General features: G+C 36.6%; 1 protein-coding gene across 11 annotated transcripts in view; it reads right to left on the bottom strand.

Moving 5' to 3' along the window:
* GOLGB1 (golgin B1) overlaps window positions 1-20,375 on the bottom strand; it is a 76,363-nt gene that overhangs the window by 53,216 nt on the left and 2,772 nt on the right. For 6 of the 11 annotated variants that reach the window (XM_070796806.1, XM_070796744.1, XM_070796776.1 and 3 more), the window contains exons 2-8: window positions 11,416-11,510; window positions 9,862-10,014; window positions 9,511-9,663; window positions 7,400-7,528; window positions 4,535-4,660; window positions 1,735-1,857; window positions 515-628 (exon numbers count right to left, since the gene is read on the bottom strand). In XM_070796806.1, coding sequence (XP_070652907.1) covers window positions 515-628; window positions 1,735-1,857; window positions 4,535-4,660; window positions 7,400-7,528; window positions 9,511-9,663; window positions 9,862-10,014; window positions 11,416-11,508 — 891 coding nt within the window. In that variant the 5' untranslated portion in view covers window positions 11,509-11,510. The remainder of the gene's footprint in view (window positions 1-514; window positions 629-1,734; window positions 1,858-4,534; window positions 4,661-7,399; window positions 7,529-9,510; window positions 9,664-9,861; window positions 10,015-11,415; window positions 11,511-20,375) is intronic. The other 5 variants (XM_019953178.2, XM_019953099.2, XM_070796579.1 and 2 more) reach the window with 4 other exon arrangements.

A 20,375-nucleotide genomic window follows, 5' to 3' on the forward strand; every position in this document is an offset into this window, starting at 1 on the left:
TACCTATCTAATAAGTAGCACAACTGGGATTTGAACCAGATTGTGTGATGATAGCCAGGGAGGGGACTCAAGGTCAGGGGTTGTTAGGACTGGAGATACGAGAACATGTTTCTATGCAACAAAGACAGTCGTTCTCAAAGAGAGTTGAAAAGAAGAAAGGAGATGACTTTCTCCAGCAGCATGCAGGACCCAGATGAACACGCACAGAATATGGACTTTCAAAGGAAAACAATACATTCTAAAGGAACTAGGATCCTAGACCTAAAATCACAAAGGAAAAGAGCAACAATAAAAGGTTTAAAATATAAGTTTCATGAGGGAAAGAACTGTATTTTGCTGAGTATTTTGCTCATCATAGTATCACCACCAATTACGCACAGGGAATTTGTTGATAGAATGAATAAATGGCATTAATTCTCTGAAGGCTTCTAATAGGATTTTATGCCTGCTCCCTGGCAAACTAAATTGGAAATGAATGCTCCCGAGGCAGGCAACAGAGATCACAAGGCAGTACCTGGTTTCTCTGTTCAGCAGCGGTCAGCTCCTGCTGCAGCAGGTCCACAACCTGAGTGCGGCCCAGCAAGGCTTCTTCATGCTCCTCAAGCTTCCTCTGTAGCACCCTTAATTTCTGAGAAGGAAACATTCAGATACAATGTGCTAACACATGAGCATCATTACCTGATTACTTTCAAAATGTCAGGTAGACTTGTGTCCTGAGATTTTTGGATGTTAGGGATGACAAGTTAAAGAATCAGACATTGCCATTCTCCCCAACCAGCAGCAACAAAGAATCTCCAAAATGTCTTCTCCAGAGCACCAACTACCAAACTGACACAAGCAAGTCCCCGAATTAGGGAGCCTTTTTAATAATTAGATATTTATTACACATATCCACTTTTAAATTATATAATCAAGATCCTGTACCTAAATAATGTAGGTACACATATATCCTACTCACCTATGAGAACATCTTCTACAGGCAAGAACCATTTCTCTTCTAGTTTCATGCATGGGACATGCACTTGATAAACATTTGTTGAATGAATACGTCAATAATACATGTATATATTAATAATCAACTTTAAAAAGTGCTGTATTCTGAAACTTTATTTAGTGATGTACTCTGAAGGACTGTCTAGAACACGGAAGAAGTTTTCACTCAAAATCAATTAAGTGGATCGACCATGAAAAATACCACTGGAGTGCTTCTGAGTACTACACTGCCTTACACATTAAACAGAAACAAATACTTTTGAGTTAGTAGATGACAAACTTAAAAACAATGAAGCCAATTTTCAGAATTTACTCAATGATTTTTTTTAAAAAAAGAACAATTTAATAAAAGGCTTTATGGTTTCAAAATCACTCCTTTTTTTTCTTTAAATTTTCTAAAGTTTAAAACTGACTTCATTGATTTGAAGCTTTGGATCAGGTTTCTAATGTACAAAGGTAGCTACAATGAGCAAACAGAAGAGAAACCAATTTCTGACTACCACACACATTTGCCAGTTAAACTCAGCTTTTGAGTACTGACAATCTGATTAGAGGGGTAAGAGAAAAGGTAAAGGAAAATAAATAATTAATATGCAACAGAAGAGAAGAATATCAAAAAGAAGGCAATTAATGAGCAAACCCACACCAAGTGAAGAGCAGTGGGCAAGGATGGAAAAGTGGCTGTGATAACTTAATTAAATGTTAACCAAAACAACATTCTACTAGGTTTTAGCAACACACCTGTTGCATCTCTGTTTCCACATCTGCCTGGGTTACTAACTGAAGAAGCTCATCTTCATGAAGACGAACCTGAGTCTCAAAGCGGGCATCTTTCTCTCGGACCACCTGCTGCATGGAACTCAACTGAAGACACACACCAGAGAAACTATACAAGTTACACTCCCAGAATTATCACACAAACAAAACTCACAGACTATTCTCCAAACACAGACACTGAGAACTGATAGGACAATAGATATTTCAGATTAAATTTTGAATGTCAAAGGATGAGATTTTTGGAAGAGAGCTAGGCCTGACGGTAACTTCAAAATGTGAGAGAAAGCCTGCCATTAAATTCAGAAGTCAGCTTAAATATAAATTTTGAATAAAAACTGTATTTGCATGGTTAAGACAGTGTTTAAATATACAAGAGGTACATTTTTAAAAGATCTAAGGAGGTTAGAATATTAAACATACAAAGTTAGATTCCTGTTAAGCCCTAGACAATTCATTGAATATCACACTTGTGGTCAAAAACTTTCAATGAAATTCTCATGCCCTATAAACCACAAAATAATGTTATCTTCTACTCAAGATTCTCTACAACTGGAAATACAAATTTTTCTTTCAGGTCTTATTTTCAGAGAATTGCTTCTACCAAAGAACTTGGTATACTTCCATCCAATCCACACTGCCTCTCCAGACAGCTATTTTCAACTGTCATTACTTGCAGGATTTTAGATTAGCCTCATTTGTGACTGAATGAAATGGAAATAAACTGACTGGTTGTGAGTTGCTCGGTATCAGTGTTTTTGTTTCATTCTTAGGTTTTGTGTGTGTGTTTGTCTGTGTCTGTGTGTGTGCACACACGCTTATTCACTTCCTTAAGATCTGTGGCTGAGCATGTCAACCAGCTCTTCACTTGCCCATTTTGCACTGGTCCTTCAATTACTGTTGACTGTTCGATTTGTGACACTTTGAACCAAACTTGGCTCTCCTTCTAAGGCAGGAAGAAAAAAAATCTTCATATGTTTTTTTTCCTCTACTGTATCTTTTATTTATTTATTTTTTAATTGAAGGATAATTGCTTTACAGAATTTTGTTGGTTTCCACCATTATCTGAATTTTGATGTCACTATAAATTTGAAATCCTGTGTTTCAAATATATAGGCACTGGAGTCCTTCATTAGCCAAACATATCTACACAGCCTTTCCTATAAATGTACCATGTTCTTTTTCCTGAGACTTTGCTCACACCATTCCCCACAACTGGAATACCCTTTCCCCACCCTGTTGAAACTATATTATCTATCCATCATTGTTTTACTTAAATCCTGAGTCTTCCATGTAAGATTCCTTGGTTGTCATATGCACAGTAACCTCTTTCACCTCACAAAATACTTTGTATTGCTGCTTGCTCTGAACATTCTGAATGGCTTATATTATGATGGATCAGTTAATACATTTGTGTGTGTGTGTGTGTGTGTATACCCATACACCTTGGCTTTCCATGTAGTAAGCCACTCGGTAAAAATATTCTGTATTTCCCCATCCTACATCATATAATGTATACAAAAAAGGACATGATAAAAGCTAATACACAAAACTTAAGATCTTAGAATATCCAATTTTAAATTTATACACAGTAGTAGGTCATCCATCAGAGAAGGCAATGGCACCCCACTCCAGTACTCTTGCCTGGAAAATCCCATGGATGGAGGAGCCTGGTAGGCTGTAGTCCATGGGGTCGCTACGAGTCGGACGCGACTGAGCGACTTCACTTTCACTTTTCACTTTCATGCAATGGAGAAGGAAATGGCAACCCACTCCAGTGTTCTTGCCTGGAGAATCCCAGGGACAGGGGAGCCTGGTGGGCTGCCGTCTATGGGGTCGCACAGAGTCAGGCACGACTGAAGAGACTTAGCAGCAGCAGCAGGTCATCCATAGACAGTGCCACTAATACTACAAGTTATCAATAAACACCAAACACCCAGTGGATAACGCACTTATTGTGCAAGGGCACTTGAGAGGAAAAAAACGTTTCTTGAGTCATTCGAGCATTATCAAAGGAAAAATATGAGTGAGTGGTCAAATGGGAAATTCAGAAAAATAGAAAGAATTGAGAATGGCAGTTCAAACAGTAGCAGAAAATAACTACTGGTCCTGGTAGCAGAATAATTTCTGGTTATAGCAGAAACAACTATAAAGAAGAAAGTCACGTACCGGCGCCTTTTAACATCGAACCACATAACTTGTACCACCTTCTCATTACATAATACTTTGATTATAATTTAAATTCTCATTAAGATTTTACTATGAAGAATGGACTTAGTCATTTGTATTTCTTTTGGTTTATCTAACAGTCTCTTTGGAACTCAGCATAAGCTCATTCCTTTCTAAAAGACTGAATCTTTGTATACTATTAAAACCAAGTTTCTGGGCCTACAGAACTAAACAGCCATAAATTAGGCTATGGTGTATTCATCAAGGTAATAACACTTCTAATTTCTTATTCTACCACACCCTTCTACTTTCTACTGTAACATTCTAGCTACTATACTTGTACTACTAAAGTTTTAAAAATAGACTGAATTGATTTGTTATGTAATAATCTTGAGCTTTTTTTTCCATTTAGTCATATATTTCATGAGCTACATTATTTTTTCTTTTTTTTATTTTTTATTGGAGGAAAATTGCTTTACAATGTTCTGTTTCTGCTGTACAACAATACAAGTATAAATATTCCCCCTCCCTCTCCCACCCTAATTTTAAACTTTCATGATTCTTTACTCTAATGAATCTGAGATACCTCCCACCCTACCTGAGCAGCTTGCTCTGCCTGTGTCTGGCTGAGCTGGGTTTGCAAAGTGCTAATGAGTTCCTCCTTCTCTTGGAGCTGCTTCTTCATCATTAAAAATTCTTCCATCTCTGTTGAACTCTTAGCAGACTGAAGACATAGAAGGAAACAAATATTTAAGCAAAAGAACTGGCACTCTTAATTCTCTGACCTCCCTTTTCATTTGCCCTAAATACCTACCAATATCCTTCTAATTTCCATTTAACACTGAAGGGAATTGAATGAACTGTGGTTTTTTAAAAAATTACCAAAATTACTTGTCAGAGGGAAACCAAAACAAGGGTTTGGTTTTTCAATTTCTCTGACTCCTCACACAGAAACAGACAGTACAACTAGAAAACCCACGGACAATATTTACAGTAAAATTAGGAAGGCAGTACTACAAACGTTAAAATACATGTAGGTAGAGACAAACCACCAAAAGACTCTGGTATCAGAGTCTGTGCAATAGCAGAAGGCAGCATCAGAGCAACATCTGATTGCCTTGAGAACAGGAAAACCCCCAAATGGTCAATAAATTCTTACTGGGAAGCACAGTTGGCCAATCTTAGGACAACAGCTTGAGTTGGCAAAGATTTTCCATTCTCTGATTCTGGCCGAGTAAAGGGGTCCACAGTAAAAAGGACAAAAAGGCCAAAACAATCTGGCCCACCTGAAGTTTGAAAACTAACTCATTAGGACGGCCACCCAAAATACAAACTGCACCAAGAAGAAACTTCCAGGTGTGAAATAGAAATTAAGCAGAATAGGGATAACAGAAATAGAAGACCAAGAAGGCTACACATGTGCTATACAATTCATCATCGACTAGCCATATGTGGCTATCAAGGGCTTGAAATATGCCCAATGTAAGTGAGAAATTAAATTATTAATATTAGTTCATTTTAATTAATTTAAGAATAAATTATTTTCCACTAAATACAATTATGTTTTTGTATGATTATACTTTGTATGATTACACTTTACCTGCTGCATCATGCAACATACTGTTGAACCGCTGTGCAAGTAATAAGTGTGCACGCTGCTCCTAGTGTTACAATCAACACATCAGCTATCCAGCCAGTGTCAATGGATTGATGCAATTTAAATGATTTTTTTCCTATACACCTATGTGATGTGCTTACCTGAATACTTAATGAAGAGAGTATGAATAATAGTTGACATCTATGTAAATAATTATGATTAAACCATAATATACTTAATTAATTAAAATATATTTATTTTTATTATTTTTCTAGTTCAAAAATAGAGACATACTTTTAAATTTAAAATAAAGATACACTACTGATGCATAGATCATACCTTTTATTTCTAAGTAGTATCCCATTGTGTATTTAAATATTCTCCTGCTGACAGATAAGTTATTTCTAGCTTTTGGTTTCACAAGTAAAGCTGCTATGCACATGCATATACAAGTCCTTTTGTGAACACGTGCTTTCATTTCTCACACATGTTGCTTTAAAGTTGATTTTTTTTCAAATTAACTATCCTAAATAATTAGCCAGTTTCTAAATATGGATGCAAATATTGAAGGAAAATGATGTTTGGCCCTCAGTTGAGTGACAGGGAAGTTTCTAAATAAGTATGGAACAATTTAAGTACATGAGTCTATTTTCTCAACTGGAAATTTTATGAAATCTAAACACATATGAAGTATTTCCAGTGAAAATTTAGCATCCAAGTTGAGATATAAATATAAAATACATACTAAATGTAAGACTTGGTGCAGAAAAAAGAATGTAAATTAACATAAAAATAATTTTTATATTAATCTGAAAAGTATATTTTTAATATACTGGGCTAAATGAAATAATTGTTAAAATTGATTTTACCTGTTTCTTCTTTATCTTTTGCAATATAGCTGCTAAAAAATTTAAAATTATGCATGTGACTCACATTATATTACTATCGAGCAATGTTGGTATAGATCAGAGACAAGGGCAGGAGGAAGGCCAGGAAACCTCAGAAATCCACCTGTCTTATCTTTGAACACAACACAAAAATAACAAAAAAGAGAAGTCTGTTAAATAAAAAACATTTTCCTGAATCAGGCCTCCTTCAATAAGTTTAGGAAAATTAATTTCACACAAAAATAAGAAACATAAAAAGGATCAAGGTCAAATCCCATCCAAAGTTATCATTAAAAAAAAAAAGAAGAAGAAAACCAAGCAGGTGAGAAAAGCATACCATAGGCAAGCTCAAAGTCAAAATTGCAATATATTTCAAAGGTGTTTTTAAAAAATAAGAAAATTATATAAGACACAAAAGAACAGTTTTAAAATCAGAATTAGAAAAATTCAGAAATGAGGTGACAAAATTCAGGAAAAATTTGATTCTTTTGAATCAAAACGAGTCCTGAAAAGAACACAAACAACAACACAAAACACAAAACAATTTATTTTGAACACAAAACAATTTACAAAAGTAAATAAACACGAAATAGAATGCCTTAAAGAAGAAAAAAAAAGAAGAAACTTTTGAAAATGAAGAGATAAAAAGGAACTGAAAGTGACAAATATGGAAGATAATCAAAGGTGAAACATATGGGTAATAGAAGTCCCTAAAGAAGAAAACAGACCAAATACTAGAAGCTATATGATTCAAGAAAACTCTTCTGAAATAAAATGTGTGAAACCATGTATTGAAAAAGATATCTGGCTATCTACAAATATCAACCATGCATGATAAACACCAATGCACAGTCTAGTAGAATTACTAGACTTAGTGGAGAAGGAAAGACAAGAGGAAAGAAAAGGGACGGGAACAAGGAAGGAAGGAGTTGATAGAGATTTGTTAACTTAATGATTATGAGGTAACTTATACCCCTACCTGTGTAGCTTGGTTTGCCTGTGCCTGGGTAAGTTGGGCTTGCAAACTGGTAATTAGTTCCTCTTTCTCCTGGAGTTTATGTTTTATCTTTTCTACTTCTATCTCTTCCTCTGTAGAACTCTTGTCATGCTGAAAACGCAGGAAATAAAGTTATTTATTTAAAAGACTCTAATTTGCCCTATACAGCTCCTTGATTATAGTGTTATCCAATAAATGGGAGCAAAAAATAACACTTGACCTAACAACAAGGAAGCAATCTTAGAGTTTTTGAGTTTGAGTACAGCCAAGAAGTTCCTGTCAGACCCATTCTTTCTCACTATAAACTGGACAAGATAGACAAATAGCTATCTGAAAACGATGGAGAGCAACCAGAAGCAGGAGGATACCAGAAGGGAGTTGATACCTGGGAGAAATGACACCAAATTTCCTATTTTTATAGTTTTTAGTCTGAGGGCAAAATCAGTCAGTGCCATACAGGACTAAAACTTAACATAAAACTCATAATCCCACTGCCTTGAAGAACTAGAGGGCAGAATTCAGGAAAACACAGCTGCTAAGTGAAGGACAAAAAAATCATAAAAGAGACAGAAGGAGGGGAGGAATTAACATATTTCAACAGTCTTTTTTTTTCCCCCAAAAGCTCTTCTTTCGACTGAACCAGATGCCTCCCAACTGAATTCACCACCACTCCTCCCTCCAAAATGAACCTATTCTGCTTATTGGAACCACACAGAATAACTTTACACTTTCTTTCACATAACAGTCTGTCAAGTATCTGAGGATTGCCATCATTTCTTCAACTACACTTTCCAGAGACTATCAAGCTCTGTCATGGGTAAACAATAGTTAAAGAGCTGCTGTGACTAGCTGCTGAAACTTAGAAATCATTTAATCTAACCCTTTTATTTAACAGAGGAAGGAAATGAAGCTACATGATGCTGATTTGTTTAAGGTCTCAGAGCTTTAAAAAAGAGGGGGCAGGTATAAAATGGATAACTTAAAAATATAACAACATAGCAGAGGGAAAAGTTAGAAGAAACAAAGTCACATGGGGAGAGACAGGTTGGTGCTACCACGGCCAGGGGGAAGAAAGAATAATGAGAGGAAAAAACCAGTAAGTAAGAAAAGAAGAATCCAGATGAAGGCATTATTTGAGAAGAATAAGAGAAGCTTCTAAAATCAGCTTTGAGAAGCTAAATAAGGCTATCTATCAATGCAGGAAAAGTCATATCTTCTGAGCATTAGACCCAGGAAGGAAAGACTAACCAGGGTACTAGCAACCCCAGGGTTATGCCTAAAGAATTGATTTAAGTCTCATTTCCCAAGAACTAAAATCGTTGTGGATAAGAATACTAGCGAGTCAAAAAGTAAAACACGGTGTAAGCTAAAACAAATTAAAAGATCTCTTATGTAGAGTGACATCTAAGCCAACTGTAATTGTACATCTGATGGGGTTGGTCTCTCTTTATTCTATACCAAATTTGTCAAAAGTTTCTTGTTCTCTAACTAGCTGACTGAATGTGAATATTTGGGAAAGACAGTAAGAACAAGTACTAGAACAATGCTCAATTTCTCAAAAGCCAACACTTGGCTTACTCCTTTCTCTTATCTTCTACCTTAAACTGTTTGTTGGTGGCAGTCATAAACCTAGATAGAGGGCATCTCTTACTGGAGCCCAAGATAATCCAGCTGATTAAGCCCACAATGCATGAAACTATTCAAAGTACTATTATGTGGCCACATGAAGACAAAGCATATTCTGTCACTAAATTAGAGAATTTCAGAGCTGGGAGAAACCTTAGAGAACACTTAGTTTACTCTTCTAACCAAGGATTCAAAAGCTAAATGCCTCACTTCAATATTTACTTCTTCTTGTTAGCCTTTTTAATTCTCTGCAAGTGTAGGTTACAACTGATATTTAACTTCCATGTTTTTTGTTGGCCTTTTATTCTGTGCTTGGCCTATAGCCCAGTTAGGCTGCGAGCTCAATAAAAGGATAGCATTTAGTGCTGTGTTACTTCAGCTTCATAAATTTTTGTGATTAGTGAATATCTGCTACAATGAGAGGCTTTTGCTCCTGAGGAAGTGTATATTATACCCAGTCACTATACCTTGGAGAGTTGCTCCTCTGACTGCGGTTCGGTGGACAGAACAGTCCCTCCTTGTGCCTTCATCTCTTCTATGTGTTTATTCAAAGAAGTTAATTTGGCCTTAGCGTGAAGTTTTAGCTTTTTTATTTTGTTATCAGCAGCTTTTCTTTCTTCCTGTCAGAGAACAATGATGGTAAATACAAAAATGTTTATTCATCACTTATCCAGTATATAACAAAAGTTATTCTCAGTAAGCATCATCTTACGGTACTAGGGAAATCAGATTCTCTAATAATCTAAGTGAAGAGAAAAACTGAAGTTACTCTTATGTCTGTCTTTTATCAAATGCTTGGCAAGAAAGGACAATGGTACCTGTAGAACTTCATCCTTCTGCTGCAATTCAGCATCCTTCTGTCTAATGATTTCTTTTAGTTCCACCACCAACTGTTCTACATAAGCCAGGCGCTCCAGAACATCCTCTTGTGTTCTATCATTAAATTCCATGTCAGATTCTTGGGGTAATTCCTGGTATTTAGACAAAAAGTTGCAAATTTACAAATGAAAAGGTATAAACTTCCCAACAGGAGTTTCTTCATTCCAACTTCATCTTATCTCTTGTCCTTACTTAAGAAATCTTTCCAAGGAGATGGGGGTTCAAGGGCAGAGTATGGGCTGGAGGAAAGAAGGGGCCTTAGGTGTCAAGAACGGGGCTTGGCTTATGTAAATCTTGCAGTCTAGTGGTATAATTCTCTGGGACTGAATTCCTTAGGCTGGGGAAAACCCTCCAGAGATAGTGCTTGGGTTTTATTAGAAGAGCTGTTTGGAATGGATCAGAGTTGCAAAAAAGGAGGGGGTGTAGAGGATGGCTGAGGGTGGAGGAGGAGGGTGGGTAGGGAGGGGGAGTGAAGTGAGTGTGCATGTACACTATAAGGCACTTAATGCTGTGTGGGGGTGGACAGAGACATACTCATACTTACCTGGCAGGGGAAATAAAAATTTTAAAAATGGTTTAATTTTAAAAAGACACCTTTTCAATAATAATTACCCAATATTATTATTATCCAATAATTATTATCAGAGCCATTGCAATACATGTTACTTTGCAAATGTTAACCATTTACAATCATTATCTCATTTACAGTCTCATCATACTAATTTTACCAAAGAGAAAAATAAAGGCAAGCAAAGATCACATAACATTAAGTGAAAGAGCCCAAAATTTAAAATTAAGAGAGTAGTTGAATAAAATTCTCTTAACCATCAGGGAACACTGCTTGTCTTTTCAGAAAGTGAAAGGACTTTGATTCCTATGTGACCTTCAAAAACTACAATACAAACTATAAGAGAAGGGCTAGATGAGTTTATAATGGCAAACAGTCTGAAACCAGAAAGTTGCTCCATTTCTTGTTTCAGACGTTTCCTGTGTAACAAGAGAACATACCTGAGTTAAAACAATCTAGTGCTAAACAAACCCCAGGGGAACAAATGAAGACACTCTTTCTAATCTTATCCAGGACTTGATTTCCATTGAAAAGTGAAGTCGCTCAGTTGTGTCCGACTCTTTGTGACCCCATGGACAGTGGCCTGCACCAGGCTCCTCCGTCCATGGGATTTTCTAGGCAAGAGTACTGGAGTGGGTTGCCATTTCCTTCTCCAGGGAATCTTCCGGACCCAGGGATCAAACCCAGGTCTCCCGCATTGTAGACAGACGCTCTACCACCTGAGCCAGCAGGGAAGTCCATTACTGGGCCTTATAGGCTACAACCTTACAGGAAAAGGATCATTTACAAAGTCTCAATATTTTTCTTAATCTTCTCTTCCACCTAGCATGAGGGAGGCTGCTCACACTCTTTCATCTTAAATTCTTGTCATCAGAAGGACAGGGAATATACATCTCATCAGCTTAATCAGAACAGAGCTACTCACAGGTTCTAAGGAAGCCCTCATATTCTCATCAGTGTCATCTCCTGATAATTCATGTAAAACAACATTTGCTAATCCTGACAGTCGACTCAGCATTTCTGCAAGAAAATAAAACATAAGAATCAGTCAAATGGACACACGTTTCTCCTATGATGGTAACTGTATCATCTATAAGTGAAATAAGAAAACTGCAGGTGATACACACACATAGATTACACAGCATGACGGCTTTAAACAGGCTTCTGAGTATGTACAGTGTAGTAACACACTGTTCTTTTCAGTGATATCTACACAGAGATTTTTAAGCGCCATCACTAATATTTTTTAAATGAAATACAAATACATAATGGTTAGTGCAAAATAACATCCCTAAGGTTATCTTTAAAGCTTACAGGTTTCCTTTAATCACAATTTCAAGGGCAAACATGGAACTCTAACTGTTCTTTCCCTTGTCAGACTACTGTCCACTTCTAATTTGTCAAATACACTCCATCATTCAACAAATGTTTTTCTTTTTACCTGCAGAAATTAATAAAACTGAAAATAGAAAAATAGAGAAAATGAATAAAACCAAAAGTTGATTCTTCGAAGAAATGAATAAATAAAATATACAAAGCTCAGTTAGGCTGACAACAAAAAAAGGGAGAAGACACAAATTATTAACATCAGATATGAGAGAGGAAAGAAACATTACTACTGACCTAAGGAAAACTATAAATAACTCTATGCCTATAAATTCATCAACATAGATGAAGTAGGCCTTGAAAGATAACAAGCCACCAAATCTCACTTAAGAAGAAACAGAACCTGAAAACCAGCCCCCCACACATACTCTTTCTCTTTTCTTCCTTATTTATTTAATCATTAATTCATTTAGATCAGTATCACTTGCCAGTCCATAATGCCCTTAAAAGTGAGAATATTAATGTTCTGATAGGAAAAATAAAAATAAGCTGGACCGTGCATAGCATTATCATATGCAATTATGGTAAATTTTATGCTAACAAAATATTATTTGGGTTTTAAAATCCTCAGCAGGAAGAAACAGAAATGTAAAAGCTATAGCACAAAACAGGCACTTGAATAAAGCTAGACTGCTATCATTTTCTTTTACTTAGAGTATTAATAGTGTTTAGGGCACCCACGGTCCCTAATTAAGAAATGGCAAGACATTTGTTTCTATGCTATGCTTAGTCGCTCAGTCATATCCAACTTTTTGCGACTCCATGGACTGTAGCCTGCCAGGCTCTTCTGTCCATGGGGATTCTCCAGACAGAAATACCGGAGTGGGTTGAGATCTTCCAAACTCAGGTCTCCCACACTGCAGGCAGATTCTTTACCGTCTGAGCCACCAGGGAAGCCCAACTACAGTGGAGAGTGTAGACTGTCCCTTCTCCAGGGGATCTTCACAACCCAGGAATAGAACCAGGATCTCCTGCATAGAAGGCCAATTCTTCACCAGCTGAGCTACCGGGGAAGCTCTTTGTTTCTGTAACAGGTTACTAAGATAAGCAGTATATGGCATTTTGAAAAGATGCGTACAACAGGAAAGGAGGAGACAATCACTCCTAGGAGGGCAACATAGGACCATATATAACTAACTACTGAAATGGCAATGTAGGAGTCATATACAAGTGCTGAGGAACATAATTTCATGCAAAGATGGGCACAATAAAGGACAGAAATGGTATGGACCTAACAGAAGCAGAAGATATTAAGAAGAGGTGGCAAGAATACACAGAAGAACTATACAAAAAAGATCTTCATGACCCTGATAACCATGATGGTGTGATCACTCACCTAGAGGCAGACATCCTGGAATGAGAAGTCAAGTGGGCCTTAGGAAGCATCACTACGAACAAAGCTAGTGGAGGTGATGGAATTCCAGTTGAACTATTTCAAATCCTCAAAGATGATGCTGTGAAAGTGTTACACTCAATATGCCAGCAAATTTGGAAAACTCAGCAGTGGCCACAGGACTGGAAAAGGTCAGTTTTCATTCCTATCTCAAAGAAAAGCAATGCCAAAGAATGCTCAAACTATAGCACAATTGCACTCATCTCACACACTAGCAAAGTAATGCTCAAAATTCTCCAAGCTAGGCTTCAACAGTATGTGAACTGTGAACTTCCAGATGTTCAAGCTCGATTTAGAAAAGGCAGAGGAACCAGAGATCAAATTGCCAACATCTGCTGGATCATCGAAAAAGCAAGACAGTTCCAGAAAAACATCTACTTCTTCTTTATTGGCTATGCCAAAGCCTTTGTGTGGATCACAACAAACTGGAAAATTCTTAGAGATAGGAATACCAGACCACCTAACCTGCCTCCTGAGAAATCTATACGCAGGTCAAGAAGTAACAGTTAGAACTGGACATGGAACAACAAATTGGTTCTAAGTCAGGAAAGGAGTACGTCAAGGCTGTATATTGTCACCCTGCTTATTTAACGTCTATGCAGAGTACATCATGCAAAATGTGGGGCTGGATAAAGCACAAGCTGGAATCAAGATTGCTGGGAGAAATATCAATAACGTCAGATATGCAGATAACACCACCCTTATGGCAGAAAGCAAAGAAGAACTAAAGAGCCTCTTGATGAAAGTGAAACAGGAGAGTGAAAATGCTGGCTTAAAACTCAACATTCAGAAAAGAAGATCATGGTCCCATCACTTCATGGCAAATAGATGGGGAAACAATGCAAACAGTGAGAGACTATTTTCTTGGGCTACAAAATCACTGCAGATGGTGACTGCAGTCATGAAATTAAAAGACACTTGCTCCCTGGAAGAAAAGCTATAACCAACCTAGACAGCATATTAAAAGCAGAGATATTACTCTGTCAACAAAGGTCCGTCTAGTCAATGCTATGGTTTTTCCAGCAGTCATGTATGGATGTGAGAGTTGGACTATAAAAAGCTGAGGGCCGAAGAATTGATGCTTTTGAACTGTGGTGTTGGAGAAGACTCTTGAGAGTCCCTTGGACTGCAAGGAGATCCAACCAGTCCATTCTGAAGGAGATCAGCCCTGGGATTTCTTTGGAAGGAAAGATGCTAAAGCTGAAACTCCAGTACTTTGGCCACCTCACTCACTGGAAAAGACTCTGATGCTGGGAGGGATTGGGGGCAGGAGGAGAAGGGGATGACAGAGAATGAGATGGCTGGATGGCATCACCAACTCGATGGACATGAGTCTGAGTGAACTCTGGGAGTTGGTGATGGACAGGGAGGCCTGGTGTGCTGCGATTTATGGGGTAGCAAAGAGTTGGACATGACTGAGCAACTGATCTGATCTGATCTGAGGAGTCACAATAGAACCTAACTTGCCAAACATAATCACTTTATCTTCAGATTTTTCAGACTCTGTTAAGAATAATAGCAGGAAAAAAAAAATACAACCAACTGATGGGACTCTGAGAAGATGGCAGTAGCAGACAGTAGACTTTTTGGATCTTCCTAAATTCCCATATAAAAATAGATAAAACAACTAGATAACAAAATTTTAAAAACCCATAGACAGTCTTTACCAAAACAAACAAGCAACAAATAATGAGACACAGTTTCCCACAAACTCCAGAGTAAACATGGATATAGAAAAAATATCCAAGCCACAAGATTCATAGTCATCCAAGGAAGAAGGGGGAACCAAAGGGTAGCAGAATGTTCCACTCATTCCAAAATATGCCACTTGGCATAAGGATTATTTTTTGAGCTAAAGACAGCTAGAAAACAGCAGGTACAGGTAGAGTGTGCTGATCTCCCCTTTTCTTCCTAAAAGGAAGAGCTAAAACACTCACATGAAAGATGTTCTCTCTATACCATGAAGAAAATAATACTGTTATCTCCAGGGAAGGGAGCTGAGGCCAAAAGAATTTATAATGCCAAATCTTATAAATTAACCCTTATCTCCCTACTGGTCTGTGATTAACGACCTCCTTGTCTTGTCTCATTTTCACAAACATTAACATGAGTTTGGGAGAAGTCAAGTCCAACCTTCACTGATGACCTTTAAGGGGCTCAAGATTTTTGTGGAAGAAGTTAAGTGCAACTGTGATGGAAACAGTAAGAGAACTATCAATAGAATTAAAAGTAGAGGCTGAAAATGTGACCGAATCGCTGCAATCTCAAGATAAATCTTTTACAGATAAGGAGTTGCTGCTTCTAGATGAGCAAAGAAGTGGTTTCATGAGATGGAATCTACTACTGGTGAACAAACTATAAAGGCTGTTGAAATGACAACAATTTAGAATATTACATAAACTCAGTTGATAAAGTAGTAGCAGGGTGTGAGAGGATCTACTCCAATTTTCAAAGAATTTCTACTGTGTGTAAAATGCTATCAAACAGCACTCCATGTTATGGAGAATTTGTTCATGAAAGGAGAGTTAATTGATACAGCAAAGTTCATTGCTGCCTTATTTTTAAAAATTGCCACAACCATTCTAACTTTTAGCAACTACCACTCTGATCAGTCAGCAGCCATGAACATCGAGGCAAGATCCTATACCAGCAAAAAGGACATCAATGGAGAAAGGAGTGAAATCCAAAGAATGGAATTTAGTAGTGTACCAGTGTTGGTTTTCTAGTTTCGACACATGCCTTTTACTAATGTAACGTGTTAACATTAGAGACTACTGCGTGAGGGGGACAGTAAACTCTGAATTATCTTTGTATACTTTCTATGATAAATTTAAAATTATTCCTAATAATTTGTTTCTTTAAAAAATTCAAAGAAATAAATAGTAAAGAAGGAATCAAGAGAAGTGATAAATACTGAAGGTAGGCAATGAGGATAGTAGGATTCCCTGAAAAAGAAAACCAAAGCAAAGGTACCGAACACACACACAAAAAAACAAAGTCCAAGAGCACTTATCTAAAAATTTTTTAAAGATTTGAAGTAACATATTGAAAGAAGCCATCAGGTACCTGAGAATATCAACCTAAAACGACCGGCAAGACATTCTAGTAAAAATTTTTTAAAATCCTTTGAGATTTAGGCTGAAATATCATGTGACTTATAAGCCAACAACAGCAACAACAAAAAGACTCTCAGACTTTTCAACAGTAATATTTTTGCCAGAAAAAAAAAAAAAATGGAGTTACAGATTTGAGATATTTAAGGAAAGAAAAGGCGAGTTAAAGATTTTATTTTTAGCAAAAATGACCTGCATATGTAAGAAGCACAGATAGAATGTTATGTACTTGCAAGAAAATTGATGATAAATTTTCCCAGGAGCCTTTCCTAAGGCATCTGTTAAGAAAGAGAGCTTGAGAAACCAAAATGACTAAAGAAACATCATCATAAGGACTGGTGATAAGCACTAAATATGTTACTCATAGAACTAAGGCCAGGATGGAGAGAGAATACTATTATTTAATGATTCTATGCTCTGAGAACACATAGGCCTCCAATTTTAAAAACTGGGGAAAATATGAATAGCATATGTAAAAGAAACAATAAAATTTAAAAAAATCAAAATTGGTGGTGATCAGTATTATTATTTCTTGACTATTACATGCTTCCTGTGGACTTAAAGTAATTATGGGCATAGTAATTCTATTATATATTCATTAGGGAAAAAGGAGACAAACATATAATACAAAAGAAATTAAGAACCCCCAAGTAAAAACTAATCTTGAATTTCAAGCAAAAGTGTTACTATGAACCTACAGGGTGTTTTACCTTAGTAAATACATTTTCCTAGCTCTGTCCATCGAAAAAACAATGACAAACTGAAAAGCAATAAGTATCTCTAGTGCCTAGACTGGAGTCTTAAAACACTATTTCCCATTTAAAAAAATAGAAAGACAGAAGTAACTTTAAAAATAAAATAGGAGGGCTTCATAGAGAAAATGACTGATTTCAGTTCTGAAGCAGGAAATGGCACAAAATGAGCCTGAAACATCTTATCACACAAAACAGCAAGGAAACTATCAAAGACTAATGTAGAGTCCTGTTAAAGGGGCCCAAGAAACAAACTGAAGAGGTTCCCACAGGACAAAGGAACAACTGAGTTTCTAATAAGAATATGAATTAAACTGCATAAGATACTTAAATCCACCAAAATATTAAAATCCACAAGTTCATAATAATAAACTGGTCATCATCTGAACTAAGAATTGTGAAAACTAGGTTAAGTACAAGGATTCTCTTGTCTTTTCTATTTGGACTTAACCACTTAAGGAAGCAAATAGTAGATGAAGGGACACATCTCTACTTATAAAGTTATTCCAGGTAACAATGAAAACAATGGTAGAACTGGAATATCTAGTCTAATATTTTGCAACTCTAATGAATTCATGGATCTAGACATTGAACATCAAGAGCTGCTACCCTCAAAGAAGAGCAAAACCAGACATCATGTGCCATTTGATGAAACAACACACCCCCACCTATAGACTTCCCAAAGGGATTGAATCTCAGTCTGGTAAAGTCTCTGGATCCAGCTGCCAGGATCTGCATTCCAGGAAATGCAGAGGACAGAGGAATACACTGAACTGCTCCATGAAAGTGCAATTCCCAGACTGTGGGGAAAAGGCCTCGGTTCTTCAACAGAAACTGAAAAACACCCAGGATGGTATGCCTAGATCAAATTTTTTACATATCATCATTAGCCACGCAGAATGTGATTGACATGTAATTTCTACTGTGAAAATATGAATTTTTTTCATTTTCCAAATATAAAATTAAAATCCTCAATATTTCTCAAAGTGAACACTGCCCCCAATCCACCATTACAACACATGAGATTTTGACGTCTAGAAGGGTCAGCATCCTATGAATTATCGCACATGAACAACACATCCAGATGAACATAGGATAATGATAATATTAATGGTAACAATTACTGAACATCTGTATCAAACACTCTATATACAATTTTTTCCTAATCATTAAATCTGCAAAATAGGTATTATCATCATCCTCATCTTTTATAGATGAAAAAGCTGACACTCAGAGAAACTAAAACTTTTTAAGATCCCTCAGCTAAATAAGCATTATTGAATAAGATAAATGCTCATTCAATGGAAAATGTGTTCTCTCACAACTGTTTAAAAATTTTTATATTTGAAGGGAAAGATCAGTACCAGGGAAGAATTACCTCAGGCCAAAGTAAAAGGAATTTCTCAAAGACTGATTCAACAATCCTGAGAGGTCCTGAGTAGATGGCACAGTAGGAAGAGCAAAAAACTGGGAGCCAGGCACTGAGCTTTCAGTCCTGCCTCCAGCATAACGTTGTATTATACTAGTAAGTCACTTGCCAGTTTCCACATCTTAAAATGAATAAGATTAACAAGGAGCATCCTAATGCCCAGTATTATGACTCCATGACGCAAGAGTGATTTCTATAGCTGGTGACATTAAAGGAATTCATAGCAGTATAAAATGAAGGCCATCCTGGGCACCTACAGTTAAGTGCTTTAGGCAGCTCAGAGGCTGGGGCCATGAGGGCAAGAGAGCCTCAAGTAGCCATGCTTAAGTTAAATGAAGAAAGATGGATCTCTGCCTCTGATAGGCTCACTGTGGGACAGAAATGGGTAAATGCACATATAAAAATTAGTAAAGGGGGAAATATATAGTAATAAATTCATTTAAGGAATATCTGTGACTACGGGACAATCAGCGCTCTTGCTGTTATTATATAAAGCACCAAAATCACAAATAGCAACCTGGGAAAAGAATAAAATAAAAAACTTTATGCCAAGGCTGGAGTTCAATAAAACATTCAGGCAAATAAAACAATCTGCCAACGTCAGTGCTGGCCACACCTTCTACAAACTCTGCCACAGGATCTCAACACTTTTGTGTTGAGATGGCATTTAGAATTCAATGAGTCTTCTTTTTTCAGTCTTCGCTGCTAATAATAATTTTTAAAATATCCACTCTGTGTGGAGTATTATGCTACGAATCACAAAAATATAAAAAGAAATATATGGCATGTCCCTAACCAGAGAGAATCCAGTACAAAATGCATGGGAAAATAAACTAACTGAAGACAGTGGGTGTATGTCTGTGACTACATGCATACACACCATTTGCTCTGGAATTTAATCACATTTCCCACTGAAACAACAACACAGAAAATGGTTATAGTTTCAGGTCACTCCTCAAACTTATTCAATGCATGTTTAATTGCCCCTCAGTTGTTTTCCTTAATTCTAGGTGATCCTCAACCAGTTTGAGAAACTAATAGGAATGGTGATATATAGCTGGGAAAATCATATGCAATATTATGATATAATTTTAGAATTAGAAAATGAAAAACTATTTTTCATGATATGAAAAAAATACTGTTTTCATTCAAGAAATTTAGAAATAAATGGTAGTAATATAATCTATATACACAGTACTATACACTAAGTATTACTCCAATCACTTTACTTATAATTATTTATCCTCATCATTTTACTTATTTTATTATTAAAACTCCAAGGAGGTTCTTTGGATATTCCCAGTATTAATGTGAATAAACTACGGCATAGGCAGGCTATTTTCCCAGTCACATAGCTCAACAAAGCTTCTTGACTGGTAGAGACACAGATGATAACCTATTTTCTAAGCAAACTCATCACCCAACATTCTTTATTAGGGCTGAAAATAGGGCTCGGCAGGCATGAGGGCACCCATATGCTTATATATACTTATAGTTACATAACCACTTTTTTTTTTTTTTTCCAACAGTAGTAAAGTGAAATGACTCAGAGTGGTAGGGCCCCAGAAAATTCCTTATTACTTATACCATAGATGGGTTCATGCGACGGCACAAAGGATATATGTACACGCTCTTCACTACAGCGGTATTTGGGATGGCTAATGACTGAAAAGTCTCCATGTCCATCAGTAGGGGACAGGCTAAATACATCTTGATATTTCTACAAGGCAAAGCTGAACAGCCTTTTAAGAAAACAGAGTACTTTTATACTTATGGATAAGGAAAAACCACCTTTTAATATTAAAAGAGACA

Source organism: Bos indicus, chromosome 1, assembly GCF_029378745.1.
Source record: "Bos indicus isolate NIAB-ARS_2022 breed Sahiwal x Tharparkar chromosome 1, NIAB-ARS_B.indTharparkar_mat_pri_1.0, whole genome shotgun sequence".
NCBI lineage: Eukaryota > Metazoa > Chordata > Mammalia > Artiodactyla > Bovidae > Bos > Bos indicus.